Source organism: Pleurotus ostreatus (assembly GCF_014466165.1).
Source record: "Pleurotus ostreatus strain PC9 chromosome Unknown scaffold_7, whole genome shotgun sequence".
Classification (NCBI taxonomy): domain Eukaryota; kingdom Fungi; phylum Basidiomycota; class Agaricomycetes; order Agaricales; family Pleurotaceae; genus Pleurotus; species Pleurotus ostreatus.
The window spans coordinates 3,130,944-3,157,260 of record NW_023503162.1 but is presented as its reverse complement, the minus strand read 5'-3'; the positions used below and the strand labels follow the sequence as shown (position 1 = coordinate 3,157,260).

Genomic DNA, 26,317 nt, shown 5'->3' with positions numbered 1-26,317 from the left:
AAGTCAGCTTGAAGTTGGTGTATGTTATCTGCAATCGACTTGGAGAAAGCCACCAAAAGACCATCGTCGACGTAAAAATAAAGTGCCGACATGTTAGACCTTATCGACACTTCAATTACCGGGCTAGTATAAAGCGCCGCGAGGATTGGGGAGAGGGGAGAACCTTGAGGGATCCCGACTGAGCTAATCGATGGGTCGGTATTGAACCCATTGATTCGTATGGAGATTTGGCGATTTGAGATGAAACTTTGAATCCACGCTCGAACCTGGGAGGGGAAGCCAGCCAGACGTAGGACTTCAAGGAGGCGACCATGGTGAACGTGATCGAAGAACCCCTTAATATCAAACGCTAACGCTGACGCAGTTAGTCCTTTTTTCCAGCCTGACTGAATATCGTGGACGAGGGTGACACCAGCGTCTGTTGTTGACGAGTGGTCCCTGCACCCAAACTGGTTAGTAGGAATGAGCTGATATTTCCCTACATCAAATAGAATGCGGCGGGTGACCACCTTCTCCAGGAGCTTGGAGAGGCATTCCAGTAGCGAGATTGGGCGATACGACCGAGGTTGAGACATGTCCGTCTTGCCTGGTTTTGGGACAATGGCAACGATAGTTGCTCGCCATGCCTTTGGGTGATGTCCAAGACGGAGGCAGGCGTTGAAAACATCTGTGAGAAGACGGCTGCACATGGGAAAGCTCCATTTGATGAGGCGATAGCTGATTTCAGACGGTCCTGGAGCAGAGACGTTAGATGTGCTGTGTAATGCATCACTTACCTCATCTACCGATATTGGAATAAAGTCCCTAACGGGCTTGGCTTGCGGATCACTCTCTTGCGAGATGTCAACTTGCGGCGGCACTGGCGGAAAGAACACAGTCCTGAGAGTTTCTCCCAGCTCAGCTGGGGACGCTGCTACACCAGTATCGGTGATGAGTGGCGGGACACGAGTCTTGCGCTTGCCTGCAGACCAGTCTGCCAGACGCCACACATTATCCGGAGTAGCTGTTTCAAGAATACTATTAGCCCATTCTTGCTTAGCCTTCTTGACAATGCGGTGCATGTGGTTGAGGAGCTTGGGCTTGTCCTCCCAGGGGGCATTGCGCATCTCCTCAACTGCTTTACGGCAGTCCTCGTTCCACCACCGTGCGGCCTATGCCATTATGGGCTTGCAATCTGGCATACAAGCGTTAGTAGCCTGAACGTAGCACTCAACTAACCTGTCCACGAGCTGATCTAACTCCTGAGCTGTCTCTGGATTCCTGTAGCCGGCTGTGACTTCTCGAATACGGGCCGAAAATTCTGCTGACCACTCTTGTTGCTTCTCTGGATCCAGCCGCTTTCCCAAATCGGACGGAGAGTCTTCTTCGACTGGCGGTGGGAGCTGAGCTGTATAGACGATGGCATTGTGGTCCGAACCAAATGAGAGGTTCTCGTCGACAATTGGCGCACTAAACATAGACATGTCCACGGCCGCACGGTTAATGAATACGAGATCGATAATTGAATCACGCTGTCCGTCGGCGCCGAGTCTTGTACGCACGCCCCTAGGATTAGCCAGAAAGAAGAGATTGTCGGTCGCCCATTCCAGAAGGTCTTCGGCAGACTGCTGGTTGGCAGACGGGGGAATTGACCAAGCCGAGTGATGGAGGTTGAAGTCGCCAGCTACTACTGTTGGCACCGCAGGACTGAGAGGAAGGAATGACAGCATTGTTACTGCTTCAGCTTTTGCACCATTGCCGCCGTTATAGACGTTTACTGTAAGAAAGGTTGAGCCGCCGTAAGTAATTTCAACAGGCAAAAGATTTGGATGCTTAGCAATGTCCGGGCGGGGAGTTGCCTTGAGGCCTGCCACATTGTGTTTGACATATGTCGCGACCTTGGGGCACCCAGGCGCTAGAGGCGCGAATGACTCCCAGGCTTGCGAGGCTGTGAAGCCATTAATGGGCCGACCCTCTGGGGACGTGTCTGCCTTATCTAATCCGATGCGGCCATACCATGGTTCCTGAAGAAGAAGAATGTGAGTATCAGTCAAGTGGTTAAGCATAATGTGGGTGCGCGCCGAGGAGCGCGCTATGTTGAGCTGCACAATTCTCGACGGGGGGAGGTTGTTCATGCATCAACCTGCATGTGTGGTGGGGCAGGGGGGTTTTGTGGCTGTCGTTGGGGCTGCAGTGCCATTTGCGGAGGAGGGGCCAGCGGGGGAACAAGTCGAGGGACGAATTTGCGCTTTTCCGGGCAGCAGCCATCTGTGGCCCAGTGTTCACCCTCACAGTTGGCACACTTAGGCGTGCATTTACATGAGCTGGAACCATCTTTGAGAACCGAAGGACAGTAGACATTGTGTTCTGTCGTTGGATGCCTTTGCGCACATTTAGCACACACATGCGGCTTGGCACATAGCTTTGCCGTATGGCCGAGGCCTTGACATCTATCACATTGGGTCAGCCTGGGCTTTTCTCTCCAAGGACGTACCGGGGTGTGGCGCCCATCCATGAAGATGGGGGTCTTGAATAGTTCTTTAAGTTTTGATCCATCCGGGTCCTCAAATGCGAAGACAACTGGCGCGACTGGGGGCAATCCTTCGGCTGGGTTGGACACGAAGCGAGGCTCCTGGGTTATTTTGAGGCTCTTGATGATTGGATTGCGCCTGAGGAGGACACCAAGGGCCTTGGAGTCCCAATAATGGCCATCAAAGCCTACGGAGGGTACCCTCGAACAAACTGCCTTGGACCATTTCGTGTCGTGCGATATTATGACCTCGTCGAGGCCGTGATCTACAATGGGATGTAACAGATTAATATGATTATATACAGTGTTTGGATTAACGTGGGAGGGGAAGGTAAGAATTATGTTACCGCTGCGGTTCCATTCCGCACCAAGAATTTCTAAGCCGTCATTACGAGCGGCAGCATTATTGCTAAAAGCGTGGTTGAGAGCATGGAATAAAACATGCGAGGATTTGCGTTCGGCTTCGGGGGGTAGGCGACCTCGGAAACGTACAACGAACTTTGTGTTTGACTTCGAAGCCGGGGCCAGGCCGACGGCCTTAGGTTGCTGGGCTGGCTTGGGTTGACTCGAAGGAGCTGACTTAGCAGCTGATGCATACGACGATGGGGTGGGGGCTTGTGGCCGTGAGGTGGGCGTGATATTGGTTGAGTTGGGGACGGAAGAAGGGAGTGGGACAGATCCGAGCCGCCTTTCCACATTTGAAATCCGCGAGGAGAGATTAGCCTCCATGCTGAGGAAGAGATCCTTAATCTCTGATTTGAATCCGTCAAAACCTTTATCTTGGGCCGGGGCGGGCGCGCTAGGTTGGGACATGAAGATGTCATCGTCAACCGACACCATGCTGTCGATCTCGCGTAGTGTGTTCTTGAGTGCTTTAGCGACGCTAAGGACCTCTGCTACTGCATCGCCGTCATCGGTCCAACCGAGCGTGCTTCTGGCACCGTCTACTATATCGCCAAGCAGCTCTACGCAGGCCCGACTCCATTCCGTGCATGACATATCTCGAGTGCCCCCACCCCGACGGATCGCCGTAAAGTAGGCGCGACGAGGCGTGGGGGGGGGCAGGGCGTTGTTTGATTCGATTCTAGCACGTTTTCGCGTAGGAGTTGCGTCGACGCGGTCGGACATGGGGACGTAGAAGTCATCGAGGTTTGGCACTGATTTCGGGTCTCCGAACTCGGATTCGAAGGCGCTGGGCGGGCGAGGAGGTGGAGTCTGCGGTAGCAATTGGGGCCAGGCCTCAGTGGTTTGAAATCCACCGCTTGGCTGGGCGTTAGAGGCCCCGGGGTTGGGAGGGAATTGGTTAGCTTGAGGAAGCGATATGGTGAAAGCGTGGGCGCTAAACGAGCTGGTGGGAGTAAGAAGCCAAAAGGCGTCCGCACGTGCTCGTGGTCCTTGTTCGGCAAATGCAGCCGTCTGGCGCCTTCACCTGTTATCACCATGAAGTTCCAAAGCCCCGTCGCAGTCTTTCTCCCTTTCCTCGCCGGCGCATACGCCTCCGTCGACGACCAGCTCCCCATGGCGGACACCCATCATCAAACTCGTTTGAACCCCTTACCTCCTCGAAACCAACTTTAGCCGACCTGCTGACAATTGAATCTTCTGCGTCCATATTTTACTCATACGCACGCGAACTCGAATTGTGCGCGATCTTCTCTGATGAGGGCGTCAACAGCACGCTGCTCGTTCCAACGAACAAGGCCGTTATGGCACTACATCGGAAACCGTGAGTCTTACTACTCCGCTTACTTCGTGTCGTCTCAAAATTCTAACGGTGGCCCAGGCATCAAGGACCTGAAACGGTTAGCGGCGACGTGACGATATCCGAAGAGGAGTTTGATAGTATATCGAAGAGGAACGTCGAGAAATGGATCTCGGCTCATATCATACCAGTACGCCTCTTTCCCCGAGGGACGATCTCAGAATAATTCATTTGATTGACCCAGGAATCGCCTATTACGCTGGAATCGAAGACTTATCCTACAATTCTGCACCGAAAGACCGTTTCGTTCACAGCTCTTCCGAAATCGGACCCGAAAGCAGCTGAGTGGACTCGGGTACTCGTAAACGGCGACGTTCATATCATCGGGATGAAAGAGGTACGCTAGAGCTTCGCCTACACCAATGGTCACCCGTCAATTATCCCTACGCTCGAAGTTATCATTGCCCAATCTTTGGCGAAAGCAAAGTCGACAAGATGACGCCTCCAGCATCGCCGCAAGCTCGATCGATAATGAGTACGAGACAGCGCAGGCCGAGGGCATGGACTTCGAGCTTGTACGACCCAGCTTCAGCCACCTTCATTCCGCAAGAACCAGCGAAGATTCGTCTTTCGTGAAGGACGGAGGGTCCATCGATCTAGGCAAGCCAGAACTGACTATTGGTGGACTCTTGCGAACGGGTAGTCCTGCGATGTCTTTCTCGTGGGCATAGGCAAAGGGAGCTCCGGTGGATTGCGCTGATGTCGTCCGTACCTGCTTCGCAAGCGAGGAAGAATAAGAAGGTGAAGAAGCTTCTAGTAGAGGGTGTCCCGTCCTCCGTGAGGTATCTGGTGCGGATCCATCTGACGGACGGGAAGGCAAAGAATGTGCCGAAGGTATATGAGCAGTTGGTGAAGAGGGGGCATGTACCGAGCTACAAGGAGATCGAAAGGGACGTGCAAGCGTATATTCGAGAGAACTCCCAACCCCCCACGATGAGGGAGTCCATGATGTCGTTACTCGAAGCGTACTTGACCATGGTTCCAGATGTGCAATATAGTCGAGGTGCGTTTTGATTAACTCGCCTCTTCGTGTTTTCAACTGACCGTGATGTAGGTCTAACCTTGATTGTCGGGAATATCCCGTTGTTGGCACCTGAGGAAGACAGATTTTGGACGTTCGTTTTCCCTGATGGACTCGTATCTTCGGCCCTATTTCTCCTCGAGCAGTTCACAGATGGAGGTTGACGCCATGCTGTTCAGCCGGGCACTTGAGGCGAATGATCCTCAGGTGGCCAAGAAAGTATTCACGACAATGTCCCTTAATCCGACCGCTATCTGCTTCCCTTGGTACGCCGCAGCCTCTCCTCGTGATTGCTCCGTACTCACAGATCGTAGGTTTACGGGATACCTGTATATCATATTCGGGTAATCGGTGAGAAATGGTGGAGGAACGGGCTCACCTTCGAACAGAAAGAGATCCCACACTCGCTGAACGTACGATGAAGGGAGCGTGTTGACGAAGAGGGAGGTTCCTTGTTCGCGTCGGTCTCGCCCTCATCAGCACCTGCCGTCGACAAATCCTAGAAGCTACAAGCACAGAGGCCGTCCTCCAGCTACTTCATCATCCACCCTCTTCGCTTCTCCTATCTTCCCCCGACGCTTTCCTTTCTCTCTTGAATTCCTTCAAACTCAAAGACGACTACTTTCGTAAACAAAGGATCAAAATGGAGGCTCAAGTAAAACACCAAACACTCCGGGCGCCTGCGACTAGTTCACTCCCGAAATAATAGCTTTGTTACCATACACAACGGACCTTTGGACATTACCTATCTACCTTTCATCTACCTCGCAACTGCTATCGAAGTTCTCCTGTTCTTGTTTACACTCTTATTTTCTCTGGGATATATATTGGTGCCCAAAAAATGGACGATGATAGACACACTACTAATCTACAGTGTTGCTGAACATACCCAGAGGTTTTGAAATTCACTCCCATCCCTTATGCTTATCTATTTCGTGGAACCACTGTATTATTCGTGTTCATTGTCCGTAGACACGCAAAATATTGTATATATACACAACATGTACAGACAGAATATCCATGGACTTCGACGAGGATGCGGTGATATCGCTCGTGAGCAAGTAACAGAATCAGGAAGAGTGACCGGAAGGATAGCAAAGTGATAGCGATATGGTGCTGGGAAGGGGAGATATAAACAATTGATCATGAGGAGTTGTAAGGTAGGATGGTCGATTGCGATGCGTGTGAGGAGGCGTCAAACGGCATAATGATACATGAGGGCAACGGCGGCGATGACGTTGAACGATGTGGCGGCGGAAGGTATGGCGTAGAGGGAGCCCTGCTGGCAGCGTGTGGTAAACGTTCGGCGGCGGCTAGTACAAATATGAACAAAAGAAATCCGTAAGGTATCGTAGAAAATCCGTACAAAGTACATAATAAACAGTACAAGGAATCCTTTCGAAGATGCACATTGAATAAAGTAATGGAAGATGATATGGCACTTTTGGTCCCAAAGTTGAAGCGATGAGAGGGATGAGGATGGGGAATATGTGGGATGTAATGATATCATCGATGCAAGGTATAACCTGAACGGCGAGACGAAGCGAAGGCCAGAGCCGAGATGTTGTGGGTGAGGAGTCCACCGCCGTTCATCGCCGGGTGTAGTATTGCTTGTCGGGGAAGTTGAAGAGGCGTTTGCCATTGTTCTCGACTTCGACTTCGATGGTGACTTCTTTCTCCACCCCATCAACCATTTGCTTAACCTTCCTCTTCTTGATGGAGGGCGGCATCTTCATTGGTTGATAGGTAGGAACGTTGTCATATGACCAGGATCGTGCTAGAGGACGATAAGAGACTGCGATAATGCAAAGAACACCACGCTACTCACTTTCAATGACAGGACGCCTGTATCCATAAGCTCCATCCTCTACTTGACTTCCTTTGGAAGAGGGAGAGCGAAATGTGGAACTCGAAAGGCTTGGGCACGATCCAGTGTGATCCCGAAGCTTGAGATTGGGTGCAAGAAGCTTCCCCTGTGCTAGCGGGTGCACCAAGGGTCGTTGTTTGGTGGGCGCCGATCGCGACTTGCCTGACGCACACGATGGAGTAAGTGAACGAGCGCGGACGAAGGACGAGTGATAGTTATAGAGGAGGAGTTCGTCTTCGTACGATCGGGGCGAAGGTGCTGGGGTGGGAATAGTGGAGATGTCCTTCGTCCCAACTGTTGAGTAGACACCCTTCGAGCGATGAGCGCAAGCGTTGTGCTTGCGGTAGACTTCTTCCATTTCCGGACGCGCAGCCAAATCGGATGGATTCGTGTCAACTAGGCCATAAACCGTCGCTCTCCATGCATTCGAGCCATCGGTCCATCCGCGAATCTCCTTGAGGGGCTCCGGCGGGGCGATGTAGTTGCCGTATTGCTGGCGTTTGCGGGGCTCTGGAACGAGGCTGCGCAGCATCTTCTTGGCGTCGAAGGGCTTATGAGGTACAGGGGGAGAGATCTCCCATTCGTCTGCAGACGAGGGTGGCGAAACCGACGCCGAAGTTACAAGGGGAGGCAGAGGGGGAAGTGGGGGAAGAGGCGGAAAACCGGAGCGTGAGCTGCTGGAGTTTTGTGAGTCGACTGTAGAACTGGAAGAGTTGGTGGAAGCGGACATGGGCTCCGGAGAGCGTGAAAAGGACTCGCGGGTGGTAGCGTTGGCAAGAGGGAGTATGTCGGATGAGAAGTGCATGTCTGCGACTCTGCATTCATCAGAGCAGTAGAGCGGGAGTGGGGCGGGGTCGATCACCAATCGAGTGCGCGGGGGTTGGGCCTTTGAGTTCGTCTTTGTCTCGACGGCGGGTGTGGGTGGCGGAGGTGGCTTAAGGGCGCCGTTTGGCTTGACGCGGCCCGTTCCCTGAGCAAAGCCGCCAGTCGTGCGTGTGTTTTTTAACTTTTTATCGTTGAGTTTGGTAGCTGATGGCGGGTAGGAATGAGAAAAAGGAAGGTCAGTAGAGCGGGCGGGGCGGGACTCACGAGATGACTGAGGCGAGCTCGGGGGCGGGGCGGGAGCGGGAGCGGGGGGTGCGTCGAGCGGGATGGGGACGAGGTAGCGCTTTGGGATGATTTGTCTGCCGCATACGGGACACCAGGAATCGTCGTAGTCCATGTTGGCAGAGAAAGTGAGAGGGGCAGTGGGAATATCGCCCCCTTCTCTTTATATATAAATCCTCAAACCCTTTTATTTATTTATTTATTTATTTATTTATTTGCGTCCCGATTCCCCGAAACAATCAGAGTAGCCGGTTGTCTTCTCAGACGTAATACCACTACTACCTTCACTCCCTTCGTCGTTCTACATGTCGGTCGTGACCAATAACTTTCTTCGATTCAAGCCCTTGCTGCTCGACGAGGACTCTGACGACGATGACATGCGGTCTACCGTGTCCTCGCTCTTCAGCTCTCCCAGCGACATCGATATGAGCTCAGGGACTTCCTACACCACGGACTCGAACAGGTCAGACTCCCCAGCACCTTCGGTGCTGTCCATGACCTCGTCAATGGAAGCAGCGACATTCAAGATTGAGTACGGTCGCGCGATAAACAGCACCTCGGACGTCTATGGCTTACCTGCAGACGACGAGGAGCTCGATCGTTTGGGTGGGTCACTATCTCGCTTTCGTAAACGTAACTTGATGCCGGTTAGATCGACAGCACCTCCTCTTTATCCAGGTCATGGGTAAATGCCCACGCGTGGTTCGAGAATATCTTACTCCAGCTTTCCCTGGAGACCTCAGGAATGTCCTGGACTTGGGATGTGGAAGTGGAACATGGTGAGTGCTTCAATTGTGGTCACTTGCTACGCTGAGCTTTGCGCTAGGATCATGGAAATAGCACGCGACTTTCCCAATTGTGACGCCGTGGGCGTGGACTTGGTCCCAATGCAGTCCCCGTAGGTATTTCCTCGCTGATGCCTTTCTCACACACACTCAATTGCGCAGAGACATGCCTTTTAACTGCAGGTACGGCACTCTGCCTCTTTATTTCATTTTCATTTTTCTCGGTGGCGCGTTTCACTTGGACCGGGGTCCAAGTTGCCTTTCGAAACCACGTCATTTCTGTTGGCGATCCGTCGATCAGCTGTTTGAAGTTGTAATCACCGCGAAGAATTGCTTTACGCACTGCTCACTGATCCATGCCATGACACACCAGGCCGATCTGGCTTTGGCGTTTGTACAGTAGGGCTGTCGGCGGATGTTTCTGTTTCCTCCTTCCAGTTTTGGGCGTGTTCGAAAGACGAAAGCGACGCTCCTCGCGGCGAAGGTTTATTATGACTTGGGGCCAGAAATAACTCCTTCGCGCTGGGTTTCGAGGGTCTGCTTCCCTTTCCTAGACTCCGTATGCTGCTCGTGTGGACCTGGCCATCCGTTGTCGTGACCGGCTTGTAGGTCGCTGCATTGCCCAAGTCCATCAGTTCTTTGGATGCCTATTTCCCTTCAGAAGTGCCCCTTTCCATGTTTTCAGCATGGTGCTTGTCTTGGCAGCCCGCTTGCTGTATCTTTTGTGGGATGTTTTCCTCTCGGGGTCTATTCTTTCGTTCATCATGCTGCGCCACTCCGCCTCTCATAAACACGTAACTGATAGCCCAAACAGAAGCAAAGTCGATGACATCAACCTCGGCCTGCAGCACTTCTGCGACGACTTTGATTTCGTCCACGCTCGGCTCATTTCGTCTGGGGTAAGGTCGCGCTACATGGCTTAATACGCCGGCTGACTCGGCGATCAGATCAAGGACTTCCCGGCGCTCATCCACGAAATACTATCGTTCCCACAGTTCTTGAAAAAGTTTTGGGACCTCTCAGGAGGAATATTTTTGTAGTCTTTCCAGACCTTCGTTTCTCCTCGGGTTTGGCACAAGCCTAGTTCACATATATGGCTAGCTTGTCGATTTTTCCTGAGTGATTTTTGATTTAATTGAAATGTACAATGCGATGCCGGCAGACGTCTTCAGAATGCACCCACTTCTTGAAAAAGTGTGAATGATCACAGATATTTGAGTCTCCGCAAACCGTGCCGAATCTGCCGAATGTCCAGAGCGCAAGGTCAAGATGTTGCGCGCCAAGGTTCATCGGAGCTGTAATTGATAGGAGCTCATTCACGGTCTCCCCTCGACATTGAATTACTGCTCATGTACGGCAATAGATAACAAATTGAAGAGGCCATTTTACATATATATATACTCTTCATGTGTGACATGAATATCTCTTGCTGAATCCATTGTGCCAGTATCCTAGCATCATATAATGGGTGAAACCTACACTAACCAAAATCCCTACTGTCAATGCCTTATTTAATTTGACCAGGACTTCGGGAATATGTTCCCATAGCATATACCTACACTATATTAAATTCACGAGCTCATACATGTTGTGGAGAGTTCAAAAATCCCATTTTCAAGAACTGGGTGCTTTTTCAAGAACTGTTGGAACGATAGTAGCACGGACGCTGAAACCGGGAGGCTACGTCGAGCTGATGGAATTCGACTTCCACTCGTACAACAAAAGGCTTCAGCAGATATCTGTGCCGGTTGGGGCTTTGAAGCAACCGTGGTGGCCGCGGTGGCTCGCGTACGCGGAGACGGCGGTGGATCAGCGTGGCGGGACCCCGGATGCTGCGAACCACCTGCAGGAATGGGCTGAGAGGCATGGTGCGTTCGACGAGGTGATTTACCAAGACCACTGGATCCCGACTGCGCCGTGGTGCAAGCAAGCGCCATGGAAACATTGGGGCGATGAGATGCGCGAGGATATCTATGTAAGGTTGTCGCCATTGTGTTGTTTGATGCTAATGTGTCCTGCAGGCTTTCATGGCTTCTGGAAGGGTGCCGGAAAGTGTTGTGAATGAGCTGGAAGAGAAGGCGACGGAGGAGCTGGGGGGCGCGAGGTATGGGACGTACATTCGTCTGCAACGGGTGATTGCGCGCAAGCGGCAGGGTTGGATTGCGCCAGAGGTGGTCTTCGAGCAGGAGCGGCTACGTCGGCAGCAGGAGGAGGAGCAGCAACAACAACAATCTTTCCAAGCCATGACCATTTAGAGTACTGATTTCCTCGCTGTCTATGCTTTCTTGCACATGTACCACATATTGTATGGATGATATCTTGGAGTCTGTCACAGGGGGGCGTGCATACGTTCATCGTATCAAGACAATTTTAGCTGCACTTGTACGTCCCCCCTTCCTTTCTCTTCCCCCTTCCTTTGTCCTAACGAATTCTTCTTTGTAATTTCTTCTTTGTATAGCATGCGACTCCCACACCTCCTGCGCCGGTGCCGGTGACCCCAAGTTCTGCCTGTCCGGCTCGCCACCCCAGACGGCAAATGCGTGCAATCCTGCTCCTCGAACACCTTCTCCACCACCCCACCCCATCAACCACATGGCACGTCGTGCCACCCTGACTGCTCAACCAGTGCACCGCCTGCTCGCCTGCCCATCCTCGCCAACGCCGCTGCTGCCCCCACCTGCGCCCAAGCGCAGTTCCTCGACCCCATCCCGTTGCCCACGACGCGCCCACCGTCATCACGAACTCGTCCAAGCAGGTGCGGGAGGGCGTAGTTCCACCATCGACTGGTGCGGGGTGGTGGTGGCGCCTCAAGCGCGCGATTTTGTGGGGGCGCAGCGCATCGCTTTTGACGTCACGGCGCAATATCCTGCGCAACCCGCCCCGCATCCAGCCACGGCGCCGTCGGTGGATGAGGAGGAGGCTGGAAGTGCTGGCAGTTGGTGAGAAGGGGGAGACGTTCTTCGGGCATCGCAAGAGCCAGCGTGTTCTACGGGGCTCAACCTCAAGCACAGCGAGCTATAAAATCAGCGAGCCGTTTGGGATGACGCACGATGCGGAGTCGATGAGGCTGCAGAGGCAGCGCGCAGTGGAGGAGGCGGCGGGGTGAGAATGAAACTGATATTACAGCCGTTTGCAGATCGATAGAGACTCTTCGGAAACCTGAGCGCGCCAAGGCTCAACTAAGTCAGGGCAGCCTATCGTGTCTATCCCCACTTCGCCTTCTACAAGCAAAGAAATTACAGAATTGACGACAGTTAGCTGGACAGAAAATACACTTATTTCGTTGAGAGGGAGCAGCCAGGAACCCGTTACTGACCTAGTTTTCCTGCCAAGACTTGAAGAGAGAGGTGAGAGCTGCGAAGAGGCAGTATGTGTCCTACTAGAAGAGCCTGAGCAACGTAGATGGACGTGGTCTGAATGCTACAGTCGAGGACAATCAAAAACAGCAACTTTGATGGAGCCGGACTGGGATTTTTTTTTGGCCAAACTGTTGACGGATTCATAGTCAAGGACACCGAAAGAGCTCAAAAAACAATGTCCGAAGTTTTTCCCACGTAAAATGGGTGTGGCCAAAATTTTTGGACCAAAAATTCGAATTGTGTGTACCCCTTTTGGGGATTTTGAGCCCTACTTTCGCCCCAAATTCTAGACTATAGAAATTCTTTCCCCAATGTGTAGTCACTACTGAGTCGCAAATTATCTCTGATGCCCACCCACCCTTCGGCCGGAGTTGAGGCCCCCCCAAAATGGTAGTGCATGTGACATGAGTCACATGCAGCATCCCCCGAGCAACTTTGACGAGCATACTGTAGAAATAGTAAACTCAGTATTGTGGGGGTACAATGACTCTATATTCATGTACCTGTAGAAATAGTAAACTACGAGTACGAGTGAGTACGCGTTAAGTAAAGATAGGTAAAGACAAAAAGGGCTCACCTCAGTATTGTGGGGGTACAATGACTGAGGTGCCGAAAAGTGAAGGAACACATATATAATGGTTGCGACTCGCGCATGCGTGCGCGTGGGCAGTGAATCAGATGTAAGTAGTAAAAGGCGTGATAAGAGACATGAAACGGAAACGGTGCAAGTTGACGCATGGCCAACTTGCATTACCCGTTTCGGCTAACGGATAGCCGTATTTGGCTAGCGATGGACTCGCCGTGTGTTTGCTAACCCAACACATACGGGGAGCGCAACATCGCTCTAAGAGTTCCAGCCATAGCACTATCAGATAGAGGCAAATTTTAGGCCCTGTTCGGGATCCCCAACTAGCAGTTGGGGGTCCAGTTAGTAAAATCACAACTAGCGAGACAAATCGTGTAATCCTCGGCGCTACATTTAGTCTAGGGCGCTACATTTAGATGTGTGACAACAATCAAGTGATACCCCATTTAGATCGTGTTCAACCAGTTTTCAGTGGTGAAATTTCATTGCAGTTACCTTTCACATTTTGAAGAAAGTCAATAAGCCCTCAACCTCAGTAAAAACGTGTTGGTGGTCATCGGTCTCCATTTGGGAACGTTTGGTGCTCACATGTCTCCAAATAGTATTGAACCGGTCTCTATTTTACCAAATCACGACCAGATAGTCACAGTTTGGTGGTAATTAAAGAGAGTGTGGGAGAAAATGTGTCCCGATGCGCGCTTAGAGAAATTTCTGATACTGCCTAAATCTACTGTCCCCCCATAGAACAACCTAAGAATACAATGTATAGATACTCTGCAACATCCCAAGTGATTAGAGTGGCGGTATGGACCATGTACAGGGCCTCAGTGGCTCGCAAATGGTGAAATCAATATTTTTATTCCCACGGAAATATTCAAATAGTCATACATTGGTGCCCAATATACCTATCCCGCACCTTCGTTTTTACTGAGCCTCAACTGTGAACTTAAAGTGCTGATAGTATCAAATACAATGAGCTATAGGCCTGGCTGTCTCATATACTGCCAGTACTGGTGTATCTGCTGCTGCTAGGTCTTGAAACAGAGTCCAAATGTATACATCAATTCTGAGTGGTCAAATGTGGATTATGAGCTTTAAGAAGGTATTTTACTCCCGTTGTGCGAGCTGATATGTGTTAAACGAGGGAGACGAGAAGCTGGCAGAGTCACGCGTGACATGTTGCTTAGTTGGTTCACACGTAGTTAGAGTGGCTACCGAACACCTTCCCCCAACTAGTTTAGCCATAAATCGGTTCTTATTATCCCAACTACATTCTCGCGGGCAACAACTACTAGTTACGATCTTCCTGGGGATCCCGAACAGGGCCTTATTTTATTTTATTTTTACCTATTTTATTTGATGTGGCCAAAATTTTGGGCCTCCGCCAAAAACTAGCGCCTGATCGGCTCGATAGAATCACTTCGGACCCAACGGAATATCAAACTAGATACCTCCAGATGCGTACAAAAACAAGTCTGAGGGCAAAAAAAAAGGTTGACCTATGTAAACTTGCTGTTTTTGATTGTCCCCGACCGTACATCGATGAGGAAAACTCTGGTCACCGCTTCGGGCCGGCAGGGCTTGGCGCGCTCAGATTTCCGATAGGAACAAACAATGTATAAACAAGCAGGAGTGGAGAGTCTCTATCGATCTGCAAACGGCTGTAAGCACATGAACGCCAACGGGATTTAGGCACCCAGGGGGAGAGACGGCCATCTTGTTACAGGCCCTCACGCCTGCCGCGATGCGGACCCCAGGCTGCGTAATATACCTCGCGTCCAACCGAGAAGCGCCCGGGCGGGGACGGGGTAAGGCCTGCACGCCTGTGGCAAGTTATGCAGAACATTTGCTGGTATTCTCCTCATCGACCACCTGTGAAGATTTCAGAAACTGACTCGACGATATGCATAGTATCTTCTCGAGACTGAATAATGGCTCTTCGCTACTATCATCGTGCTTGATGGGCCTCTTGCTGGCCATCACACCATCCACTTTCGTCTTCACGGCAGAACCCCGAGGAAACTTGACCATTGGGTCAATACGAGTGTGCGTGCTGATAGTGGTCTCACCTTGGTGAAGTTAATACGGGGGTTATAGGGAATCCTCGATGATACAAACAACCAAACGCAAGAAGTCGGCGTAGTGCGATTCAATGTTACTGCTGGTGCGCTCTCATCCGCTACGAAAGGGCCCTTTTTAACCCTATGGGCTCTACGCACACGTATTAATAATACTACCACCTCGTCGCTTCATTGTCTCTCTACGAACCCACGCGCCCATGCAATGCTGCAGATCTCACACCACTATTTCATTGGAATACGAAACAAATCTTCTTATATCTGCACACTACCGAAGGGGTGAGTTCGTCTTGGCTAGGCTAAATATATAGCAGTTATCGCTTCTCCAACAAGCATCCGGCTTCAATGTATTTCCGTCTACGCACGCCTCATTGAAGCCATAGAGGCGTCATCATTTTGGTAGCGAACGTCCCTGCCGCATCGCTTCTCCAAGAGAATGGGACTAACTTGGTTGCGCGCTCAACCCCATTGACCAATCGAATGTCTCGCCAAGAGTGGTCAGTTCGGGTGAAACGCTGATTCATAGCTCCGCTATCCTTCCGTGAGTTGAGTTTGGTGAAGGCGATGTCAAGGGGCGCTGATTCCTGAACCCTCTTTTCGGGGATTTCTTTTATTTTGTTGAACCTTCCCAGTGGCTTCCCAGCACTTCTCAGGCGAAGTCAGTCCCTGGAGCCGACCTGGGTCCTCCATGCCGGACGCAATGCCTTCTGGCTCTGAGGCGAGACCGAATTCATTGAGGTCGCATTCCCATACTATTTCTACAGAAGGTACAACTTGAAGACGTCAGCGTGCACGCGCTACCACACGCGCTACGCCATGGCGCGCCGGTCCCGCCTCGCGTTGCAGATTGGTGTTGACGCAAAAAACATCGATCGTGCATAGCAAGATAAGCGGGGGCCTCAAGCCTCAAGGTCTACGATGCTTTAGGTTAGTTCAGGTCAGTTGCTATTGCTCCGACTACTGCCTCCTGATTGGCCTCTTCACACGGAGAAACCTTAACTGAGGGTGAGAACGGTCTCTTATACCAGGGGAACTTGTTACTGATCTCTCTCATGGTTGTTCATTATCATTAATGTCTGCGACAGCCGTTCACTAAATGTGCTGGGCAGCCGGAAGTTAAAATTTAAACCCTCTGCTGGGTGTCGTCGGATAAGGCAGTAATCCTGATATTTGGCACTCTCGTAATCAGAAAGGGTCAGATGACGAAACCTGTCAAGGTTAGCGTCCTTCACTGTGTCGACCTCGTAAACAATCCTTTCGGATCTATGATCATTATTATATTACTCTAGTTTACTGCTTTACTCATTCCCCCTCTTCTCCAAAATTTCCCCGCTTATTGCAGTATTACACTTACAACTATGAATCGCCTTAATTACGATTACCTCTCATCCACGCATGGCACCCAGCAGGTACCTCGAGCCCTGGCTACGCAAAGCCCTTCAGAAGTGTTCCCTATGTCTGTTTACAGTGGGCAGAATATGGTGCGTCGTAACCTTGGTACGCCCCACTGTCTAGGCACGACTGACGTGACGTCTTTGGCAGATGCTCGAGGATGATACTGAGTCAACTGGCGCATTTGCCGAGACAGTTCGTGAAATTGAAGAAGAGTTCTACCGCACGTTCCCCGCTGCCAGGTTACCCCCGATGGTGCCACTGTCATGCGAGTGGTTCTACGACCGTACGACTGGCCAGTATCTCCCGCGAGTCGCAAGGGAAATCAAGGATAGCGACTACCCCCCATGTTTCTCGGAGGATGACTCTACCGTTCTCGTTCTTTCTCATACCCAACGTGAAACTAATGATAGCAGCCTGACGAAGGCGACGTATTCTTACGACACTCAGCCCAACGTACGTTTCTTTATGTAACGATTCAATTGGTCTATATACTGACTTAATTATAATTATAGAGAGGCGCTCCAGTCCACGAGTCCATTTGCGCCTCTCCCGCAGTGGCGGCGGTTCCGCCCCACCTTGTTGTCGATTCGCCAATGACACCCGTATATACTGAGCATGGTATAGCGATGAAAGTTGCTGGCGGCCATTGGAAATATCACCGGTACGAGACTTGTGTAGACTCGAGTACCCCATCGGACCACGGAGAAGCACACCCCGAGTGGTCGCAATATGAACACGGCTCTGGTACGCTGGCTAGTCTAGATCCCACCCCGCCTCCATTCGATACGCCGGCATCGCCTACTACTAGCACATTCTGTCACCGTTCCCCAGTAAGGTCTTCTTCCGCCTATTCCCGCCAAGCGACCAGCCGTCCCTACCATGCCCATCACATTCGTCATAGGCAGTCTCATCATCGTTTACTAGGTAGTCCCAGTCGCTCTCGGAGATCGCCATCCCCACGACTCGAGACATACCCCGCTTCTTCGTATTCCCTCGAGCCTGAGATGTCCCCAGCTCCCTTAAGCCCGCTGTTAGACGAGAAGCCACCCGAGAAGAAACCCCCGTTGGCCTGCCTCTTCTGCCGAGGTAGAAAGATCGCCTGTGGGCCGCCTTTGCCCGGGAGCAAGGATCGCACGTGCAAGTGAGTACATCGTTTTCATTCACTGCCATCGGTATTCTGGGATGTTTTATTCTCATTTTACCCCGGTGACTTGCGTCACCTGGAGCTTGGAATTCTCCAATCGTTTGGCCTTGCAGATAGCACCGTGGGCCTTTCGCATCCCAACAACCGCATGAGTGTGTCCGCCCTCCCGCCTTCTGGCTGACAGCTTATTTTCTGGTGTCCACATTGCGAGGGGCATAAGGTGGGCATCACGCGGCTTTAGCGTGTCAGACATGGTCCTGACAAGGGCTTGTCGGGGTTTATGCTTTCATGCTTCTTAATCATCCTTGATGGAGTAAAGGCTAACTTTTTGAACGCCAATCGTAGTCAGTGCCAACGACGTTCGCTGCAATGCGAATACCCATTGGAAAGCCGCCGTGGTATGAGGAAGAAGAAGGTACCCGTTGCGACAGAACCGCCGAAAGAGGCAGTTCCTGACTCAAAAAGCAACCCCGTCCCTTCCGTACCGGGACCCCCCGCCCCCATTGATCAGAAACCCACTCTCAATGATGTTTCCCATCGACCTTCCGAACCAGACGTTTCGCAACAGAAGCATCCAGGTACTCACCCCAGCTCAAGTGACGGAGTTCCCATCGAAACAGAGTAGTCCGGTATCGCTCCCCGCCTTCGCATTCAATCCAGAATTCCAGGGTTGACATCACGAAGTGTATGATATATGTATATACATGGCCGGCGCTCTGGCACCTTCCTCCGACCATTTGAGGCGCGGGACTCCCATGTCACCATTGTATCCTTACCGTCAAGCTCCCATAGCGCTTCCCCATAGAAGCCACCCTCTTCGGCGACATCCCGTTCATCATTATGGCTTTCTTTGTTCCGAGCTGATGCTCAGTATTTTGCCTAAGTCAGCATAAAGTCCACGTAAGTCCATTTTTTGATGGAATTCGTCAGTTTCCGTACTTTTGATGTAAAAATTCCGGCACCTTCCTCTTTTGATCTTGTGCGAAAGGTCACGACGAAATTTAAGTCAGTGAAAAGCAAACTTACAGTGACTTAGTTTGACTGGGAATGGGAGCGTAAAGTAATAGGATTCAGACATTGCTTATGTAAGGGGAACTAATCCCAGGGGCGAAGATGCATTAATCGAGAGAACATTAAGGCTCTAGCCTAAGAGCAGTTGCTCAGGAAGTGACAAAGGGGGTATCTTGGGGGTGCTGAATGTCGGATAATGCAGGGGTATTTAGATACGAGACGAGAGACTTGGAAGAGCATGAATACTGGTGACAGGCGCTGGTGACCCCTGTCTTCAATTACATAATCTTTTTTGATTTCGATGGCCAGTTCAATTGTTGGACTTCAACGTTTCGACGTTTCAACTCCTCACCAACATCCCCAATGTCCACTTATTTCTTCGACAACCGTTCACAACACTTGGGGCATTCAATGCGGCCCTGAATTGAAGCTCTTGACATCTCTTCTCGCCGTAACGCGCCCTGTGTGGATAACAACTGCTCCAACTCTCTGGATCCACGCGCCTGGCAAACAGACTACTGGCAGGATTCCCATTCCCCTACGCGCTTCGCTAACTATTCCGACTCTCATACTCAAGTTCAAGCTTCCAGACCACTCAATACACGCAATCATCATGCCATGGACACGGAGGGGGTTTGTGAGTACCTTATATTTCAACGTCAATGTGATGCCTCCAGCCAACCAGTTGTATGTATGACTCAGCTATATCCTTGTATCCAAACGATCCCACCCCTTCTTACCAACCAACTACCCCTGCCGGCCTCCATGGATGGCTTTCTACCCCACCCCGCCCACTACGCCCGCCTCCAGATTACATATATATATTGCATCATGTTTACTATTAGTATGAATTTATTTTATTGCCTGAGAACGGTTTTGTACTTGACTTAACCTGACCATCACTGACCGTGAGCGACTGTTGCGTTGAACATGGTGGCCTGACTTTCCATGACTGACTTAGACACTAACAGACTTGACTTGACCTGTTTTCTTCGATACCCAAAAGGGACCCACAAAATCATTTTCAAGTCATTTTACGGTAAATATTCCGGCCTAGGTCCGGCTAAGTCATTATTTTATGACTCACACAGACTTAGGCAAAACACTGAGTATGATCTCGCAAAACTCGTCGCAAAACTGTTGTGGCAGTGCTTAAGGGTCAACCTGGGGGGGGTATCTTTCACAGTTTTCTTATCGCAGATGCATAACACTGGGTGCAGGATCAGATATTATCTGCGGTATTATTTTGATTGCTATCTGAAGAATATCTCCGTTAAGCATGTCATACCCAGTTATCTCGAGTGTGACCAATATGTAATGAGTATGAGATAGCAACGGCAGTATTATCCTCAACTGACTTAAACCTCTCATTGTGAGTAAATATTTATCACATATTACACGACTCTATAATGAAGGATTATTGCACAATTACTCCACATATTGGATATGTAATGTTAGCAACAATATGTTATCCTGCACGCTGTGTAAGGTACGCGAAGAGTAAGTACTAGGGGTAAGCACACAAACACACGGCGAGGGTGGCCAGCCCTCACAACGTGCTGTGGCTTTACTACATTATATCCACGGAGGCGAGACTGAGATAGGCGAAACACGTAAGACCGTCAGTACATTTAGGACAGATGCGATGACCGGCGTACTACTGTAGGAAATGCTTGATAAAAACGAGGGCACGGGCAGAGTGGCCAATAAGTTAACAATGCAATGCGGGCGAACTGAGAAAGGCAGGAGACACGAGGCTGTCAGCATATGTAGTACAGATGCGATGACCGACATACCACTTGTGACATATGCTAGGCACTGACGAGAGCGATAAGTTAACAATGCGGCTTGGGCGGAACTGAGATAAGGCGGGAGATATAAGGCCGTTAGCGTATGGTACTAATGCGATGACCGACGTACTGCTGTGAGAGATGCTTGATAAAGACGAGGGCACAGGCAGAGTGGCCGTTAAGTTAACAATAAGTTAACAATGCGATTTGGGCGGAACTGAGAAAGATGGGAGATGTAAGGCCGTTAACCTACGTGGTACTGATGCGTTCACCGACGTACAGATGTAGGAGATGTCCGGCATACGCTCGGGGACCGCCTAACTAGCGGGGACGAATGGGCGCCAGCCTGTGTGACATGGAAGCCCAAATTGGTCGACTAGTTGCGAACCGTCACGTACCAGTGGAACAAGAGGGCAAACCCCAACATGATGAACACCCCAAAGATCAATTATCTCTGGAGATCCCCCGCTGCCGTCTCATGCGTGAAGGGATGATAAATGCGAAAAAGTCCGAAGGGAAACCAAAAGACGAGTCAAAAGGCGCAAACAAGAAAATCGCAGGAAACAGCAGGGGGGAAGAACCGGGAAGAGTTTCGCGCCGATAAAAAGACTCGAAGGTACTGTACAGTTGGTTCCCACGAGCCGGCAATATCCGTGTGGACACCAAGCCACAACTACGAAATTATGCAGCTCCCACGCGATCCAGGACCCTGGAAAATGGTAGTAGAGGATTGATCCCATTTCAGACAAAAATGGCGGCCGAAGGCCGCCCGGCTTGAGCCGTTTCAGACAGATTTGAGGGTAAAATGAGTGTCAGCTGGAGGCATATCCCGGACAATTTATGGGACTCCAGTCAAGGCCTGAGAGAAAAATCAGACACCAAGGTCACGCTGGAGGCCTGAGGTCCTTGGGTCCCATGTTTGAACATCCTGTACTTTCCGTACCTTCGTCTTCGGTCATTTGTAATGTTGTGGGGTGTCGTCTGGCCACCAATTAGTGGCAGTTTTTTTTTGGAAATTTATGATGCTATTTCCTTCACTGGTCTCTACTCTCTAAACCCAATGTCCGTCCTCATTGACGTTACAAACACCCCGACTATCAACAGTACCCGAGAAGAATGGCGCGCGGGGAACAAGCCTCCTTACCTGAGTATAACCCCGGTCGAACTACAATGGGCACGAGAAACAGTCCTCATGATTCCACCATCATTGAAGCAGCAGCTGTTGCCGCCGTTGCACCTTTCCATACGTGATTTCATCAACATGGTGCTTCCGGAACAATGCAGCTTCTTCAACCTGGTCAAATCTGACGCGTAGTTCAGTAGAGAACAGCCCTGCCATGGTCTTGAATGCCCGGTAGTACGCCCGGTGCCAGCGCAACAAACCCTGTGTAAATCTGAATTGTCAGATTAGGACTTTACACTTTTAAGCTACTAACAGAGAAGGACACATTGAAGATCCTTGTCAAAGTCACGGTACTGTCGCGGAAACGAGGTAGTAAAGAACTTGTAGGGGACGAATAGAGCTTCTACTTATTGAATGCAGCCTACACCACCAAGTTATATTACTACTTATACATGCTTATAGAGCTTCTAGGGAGCCTCCAGGACTCGAAATAGCACTTTTCTGAGGCCTAAGGCCGATTTCGGACAAATTTGTGATCCAGAAAGCCCTAATCCCAACTTCGGACAACTAGGGAGGCCCGAAGGGCCTCCTCCCGAAAATCAGACATTTCTCCCCCAGGTGAGCTAGGGTTGTTCAAAATCGGACAAATTTTCGAAAATCCAACCAGACAGACTCGCCCCCGCCGGCCTCAATCCTTTTCTACCATTTTCCAGGGTCCTCGCGATCCCCGCCTTACTTTGGCTTTCCTCCACGACTTCATCGGCTTGGCTTCACTGGCACAGCCTTATCTTACTTTCCATCAAAAGCCTTCGACGGCTCCCATTGTTCTCCCGACTGCGATAACAAGCATACTCTCAGGTGCGCTGGAATGCAATGCACACCTGGTGCAAACACTCTGGGGTGTTCTCAAGGACGAAATATGTATGTTCAGTCGGAACATATGTGTGTGTGTGCGACGTACACGCATCATGAGGGTTAGCATCAAACTTAGATAAAATATATAGATTGCAAAATATGGTTGAGATTGAGTTCTGTATGTAGCTAGTACATAGTACAAAATCATACATGGTCAAGAAAACGAGAAAGACAAGAAAGGCTATCGCTATACATTGATTCTGTGTGCGTGCAAGATATCTGGGTATGTATGTATGTTTTGTCGTATAACACTGATTATAAATTGATGATTGCGAGAGGCGTGTCTATGATGGGCTTTTTGATTTGCAGCAAGTGTCGAGGTAGCAAGACGGAGGCGGCTTTGATAAATATATGGCATGAAGAGATGTTTTGAATTGCTCGTTGAGGCGACGGTTGATGATAGTCGGCCATTTCGGATTCGATAATGATGATGATAGATGGTGGAGGGCGAGTTCTAAGTCAAAGAAAGCAGGGAAGAATTTGATCGAGGAGCCGCGTCGACGCTTGTCTCAGTGGCGATGTCTGCCGTACCGGAGGCGAATAGAACTGCCGGGGAAGTGATGGTCAAGAACCCATACGTCGTTAGGCGAGAAGCCAACCCTACTACGACATAGGATTGAACAGCCTAGCTCGCGGTGAGCAGTGGCGTGCGTCGGCGTCGGCGCAGGGCGAAATCGACGGGGAAATGGATAAAACAAACAAAACAAATAATAGAAATACGTCAAACAGTAGAAAAGGAGAAAGGAAGAAATAGAAACAAAGCAAAACATCAAAAACACGTATCAAAAAACATGTAAAACACACGGCGGCGGAGATGTTATGATAGATGTAGGGTCCTGGAGAGTGACCGAGTCCTCGGTACGCAGCAAGAAGCGTGGGCGTGAAATGGAAGGAAAGCAGTATAAAGGAATAATAAGTTGGGTGTGATTAGCGGAGCACGGGGGATGGTAGCAAGCAAGAAAGATAAAGGAAGTAAGAAACATATAAGGGGGCACTAACTAACGGGCACAACAACCAAAACAAGAACGCGAGGGTCGAATAACAATGACAGCTGCGGAATGGGATGTCCGTAGGAAGGTGAAACATGGATATGTTCAAGGTTCGATGCGGGAGATATGGCCGTAAATGATGAATGATGATGTTAAGTGATGGATGGATAAAGCAACGGCAAAACAATACACATAGTTAACCGGGATTGGGATGGATGAGATGGGGATGGGGAGATATCAAGAAACATAAACATCGAGTCCAAAGTCCAAGAAAGGAATGCAGTGATTCGAAGGCGGAGTGAGGCGGAGTGGGATGCAATATCAAACGAGCGAGTAAAACCTCCAAACCACTTTGCATGGAGGAAACATCGGATCCTCAAGCGCGCATGTTACGTTCGAGACCCCATTCTCCAAAACCAGCCAAGGGACACTGCAGATATGTTTATCATAAACATTTTCGCACCTCGTATCGTATCGTGGGCGTAATCGTGTCGTGTCGTGGACTTGCCGAAATTCGGAAATTCGGAAAAACAAACGCCACAAACAGACACCACAAAAGGCGCCACGAAGACGAAGATGAACAAGGCAAAACGGTTGAATGGTTGAGGCATTGAACAGCTGAACAGCAAAAAAGCAGGGCGTGGGGACCAGGAGGAGGTATGATCACTTGCACGGGAGATGGGAACAGATGAAATGCACGGGGTATGAAATTCGAGGACGTATCGCTCCTTGGTTTGGTTCGCAGGTCGCAAGTCGGAAATCGGGATTCGTTCGGAAGGCGAGAAGAGGGGAAGAGAAGGGGGAGGTAGAACAAAGAGACATGTATGATGGAAGAGTGGACAGCGGCGAGCGCTAGCATTGATGCATGCATGATGGGCGGCGCAGCGAAAGGACCCAGTGACCCAAGGCGTACGCGGGTATATCCAAGTTGATCGGGAGGTATGCATAAGCACCGTTCGCCATTCACCATCACCCAACCCAACATAGCATGGCTCCCTCATCCATTATACCTTTATCCCCATACACCGATACTGTCCACTTTCCATCGAAGACGTTCAATCCACCAATCTCAATGTATCTCCCTCAAATATGACTTTACCCTTCTCCTTGAACACAGCGACCGCCTTCACGACTTCCGGAGTATCAAAGTCCTCGTGTTTGTCAGGTGGCATGGCCGCGTTGAGGTAAATCAGGAGAGACGAGATGGTCATATCATCCGAGTTCTCATATGTCGTGCAGAAGAGATGGTCGATAGCGAGGAAGATGAAGTTGCGGCTGCGTAATCATGAGACTTAGAGTCGAGTATAATGAAATAGAAAGTAGAACGATAGAAATGAAAAGTGGGAGATAACTCACCGACCAGGCAAACTATCCAAATCAGCCAACGCAACAGGTTGACCTCCCCATCTCGAATAACCTCCCATACTTCCTCTCCCCGAACCCATCCTCATCATACCTTGACCTTGACCTCCTTGACCTCCTTGCCGACGATTATACTGCTGCCGTTGTTGTTGCTGTTGCTGGTGTTGATGCTGTTGTTGGTGTGCGTAATGCAAAGGCGAATACGTCCTAACGATCTGGTCCTCCGAGTATGGCTCCCCCTCAGCATCGACGTCGTCTTCACCTTCAGCGCCCAACTCGTCAATCATCATCGGCCCACCACCACCATTCATACTCCCATTCCCATTCCCATTCCCATACATCCCTACCCCTCTCGTCCCACCAAGAGGATGTCCCGAAACATGTTTCCCATTTGCGCCTCTCGCAATGCCATTCGCACCAACCCCAACGCCCAACCCATTACTCATCCTTCTCCTCTTCCTCCTTCTCCCATGTTCATCCCCACTCCCTCCTTCCACACCTTCCTCACTCTCCAAATCCAAATCATCCGCATCCCCCTCTCCATCTTCGTCCTCATCTCTACTTCTATCCCCTCCTCCTCCCGTTCCTCCTCGTCCTCCTTGAGATCCATTGGTCATAGGCACGGACGTATCAACGTCCCCGTCCGCATCGACTTCCCCATAGGCATCAGCATCTCCATCAGCATCAAGACCCAACTCCTGCCCCATACCCATATCGTTCCCCATACTCATGCCCATACTGCGGCCCGAAGCTCGAGGACGATGAGCACGCATATTGGCGATAGCAGCCTCCTTCTCCATCCGTCGTTGACTATATCGCAAACGTTAGCAACAGAAAAACCCCCAAAATGAAAAAAAAAACAATAGAAGCAGAAATAAAAAAAAACGAAGCACTCACTGCCTCGCTATACACTTCTCCCGATGCTGACGCCAAGGGTACGCACAATACGGGCTATGCCGCTTTAGCTGCACCCACTTCTCACACAAGTTACAAAACACGCGATGGGGCTCGACTTTCCTAATAAGTTCATCGGAACGCAGCGTCGAAGCACGTTGTTCGGCATCGCGTCTACGGAATTCATGCGAGGGGGCGGAGGGGTGAGTGGTATCCGTACCATTGGTATGGTTCGCGTTGGAGTGTTGGTGTTGGTGTTGTTGTTGCGAGTTGAGATGGGAAGACGAGTGATGAGAATGAGGATGGTTGGGATTATACGCATATTCATGCGCATTCGAGGTATGGGTAGGATATCCCCAATTAGCGTTCCCAGAAATCGGCGACTCCCCATCCCCATTCTCCTCATTGCAATTTACTGAGAGCGTCGTACGCCTCTGACGTGTCGTCGTGGTAGTAGAGCTCGAAGTGGAGGGAGCAGCAGAGAAGGATGAAAAGCCAGATTGTTGGGTTGAGGGGCGAGAGGAGTGTGAAGATGTTGGACGTTGAGCGGGGTTGGTAGAGTGGGAAGGGTGGGATTGGAGGGGCTGGTGTGGGTATAGGCGGCTAGAGGAATAGGACAT

The 26,317-nt window shown here is 50.6% G+C and overlaps 8 protein-coding genes across 8 annotated transcripts; 5 read left to right on the top strand and 3 right to left on the bottom strand.

Moving 5' to 3' along the window:
* Nucleotides 1-2,110: 2,110 nt before the first annotated feature.
* PC9H_010303 (uncharacterized protein) lies at nt 2,111-4,029 on the bottom strand (the record flags this gene model as incomplete). The annotated part of the gene is made up of 2 exons (XM_036779797.1): nt 2,111-3,925; nt 3,949-4,029. The coding sequence occupies 2 exons, from the start codon at nt 4,027-4,029 to the stop codon at nt 2,111-2,113; spliced, it is 1,896 nt and encodes a 631-aa protein (XP_036629186.1).
* A 186-nt stretch (nt 4,030-4,215) lies between these two features.
* PC9H_010302 (uncharacterized protein) lies at nt 4,216-5,456 on the top strand (the record flags this gene model as incomplete). Its single annotated transcript, XM_036779796.1, has 6 exons — nt 4,216-4,235; nt 4,293-4,401; nt 4,456-4,608; nt 4,667-4,857; nt 4,943-5,274; nt 5,326-5,456. 6 exons carry the CDS (start codon nt 4,216-4,218, stop codon nt 5,454-5,456), a joined length of 936 nt encoding a protein of 311 aa, XP_036629185.1.
* A 1,425-nt stretch (nt 5,457-6,881) lies between these two features.
* On the bottom strand, nt 6,882-8,381 carry PC9H_010301 (uncharacterized protein; the record flags this gene model as incomplete). Its single annotated transcript, XM_036779795.1, has 3 exons — nt 6,882-7,069; nt 7,121-8,188; nt 8,249-8,381. The coding sequence occupies 3 exons, from the start codon at nt 8,379-8,381 to the stop codon at nt 6,882-6,884; spliced, it is 1,389 nt and encodes a 462-aa protein (XP_036629184.1).
* A 190-nt stretch (nt 8,382-8,571) lies between these two features.
* Nucleotides 8,572-11,306, top strand: PC9H_010300 (uncharacterized protein; the record flags this gene model as incomplete). The annotated part of the gene is made up of 6 exons (XM_036779794.1): nt 8,572-8,872; nt 8,919-9,045; nt 9,093-9,164; nt 9,857-9,955; nt 10,690-11,026; nt 11,073-11,306. 6 exons carry the CDS (start codon nt 8,572-8,574, stop codon nt 11,304-11,306), a joined length of 1,170 nt encoding a protein of 389 aa, XP_036629183.1.
* Nucleotides 11,307-11,328: 22 nt separating this feature from the next.
* Nucleotides 11,329-11,994, top strand: PC9H_010299 (uncharacterized protein; the record flags this gene model as incomplete). The annotated part of the gene is made up of 2 exons (XM_036779793.1): nt 11,329-11,437; nt 11,510-11,994. 2 exons carry the CDS (start codon nt 11,329-11,331, stop codon nt 11,992-11,994), a joined length of 594 nt encoding a protein of 197 aa, XP_036629182.1.
* A 4,438-nt stretch (nt 11,995-16,432) lies between these two features.
* On the top strand, nt 16,433-18,238 carry PC9H_010298 (uncharacterized protein; the record flags this gene model as incomplete). The annotated part of the gene is made up of 5 exons (XM_036779792.1): nt 16,433-16,555; nt 16,617-16,922; nt 16,982-17,213; nt 17,394-17,610; nt 17,959-18,238. 5 exons carry the CDS (start codon nt 16,433-16,435, stop codon nt 18,236-18,238), a joined length of 1,158 nt encoding a protein of 385 aa, XP_036629181.1.
* A 3,236-nt stretch (nt 18,239-21,474) lies between these two features.
* On the top strand, nt 21,475-21,806 carry PC9H_010297 (uncharacterized protein; the record flags this gene model as incomplete). Its single annotated transcript, XM_036779791.1, has 2 exons — nt 21,475-21,725; nt 21,773-21,806. 2 exons carry the CDS (start codon nt 21,475-21,477, stop codon nt 21,804-21,806), a joined length of 285 nt encoding a protein of 94 aa, XP_036629180.1.
* A 2,690-nt stretch (nt 21,807-24,496) lies between these two features.
* On the bottom strand, nt 24,497-26,317 carry PC9H_010296 (uncharacterized protein; the record flags this gene model as incomplete). The annotated part of the gene is made up of 3 exons (XM_036779790.1): nt 24,497-24,716; nt 24,798-25,613; nt 25,701-26,317. 3 exons carry the CDS (start codon nt 26,315-26,317, stop codon nt 24,497-24,499), a joined length of 1,653 nt encoding a protein of 550 aa, XP_036629179.1.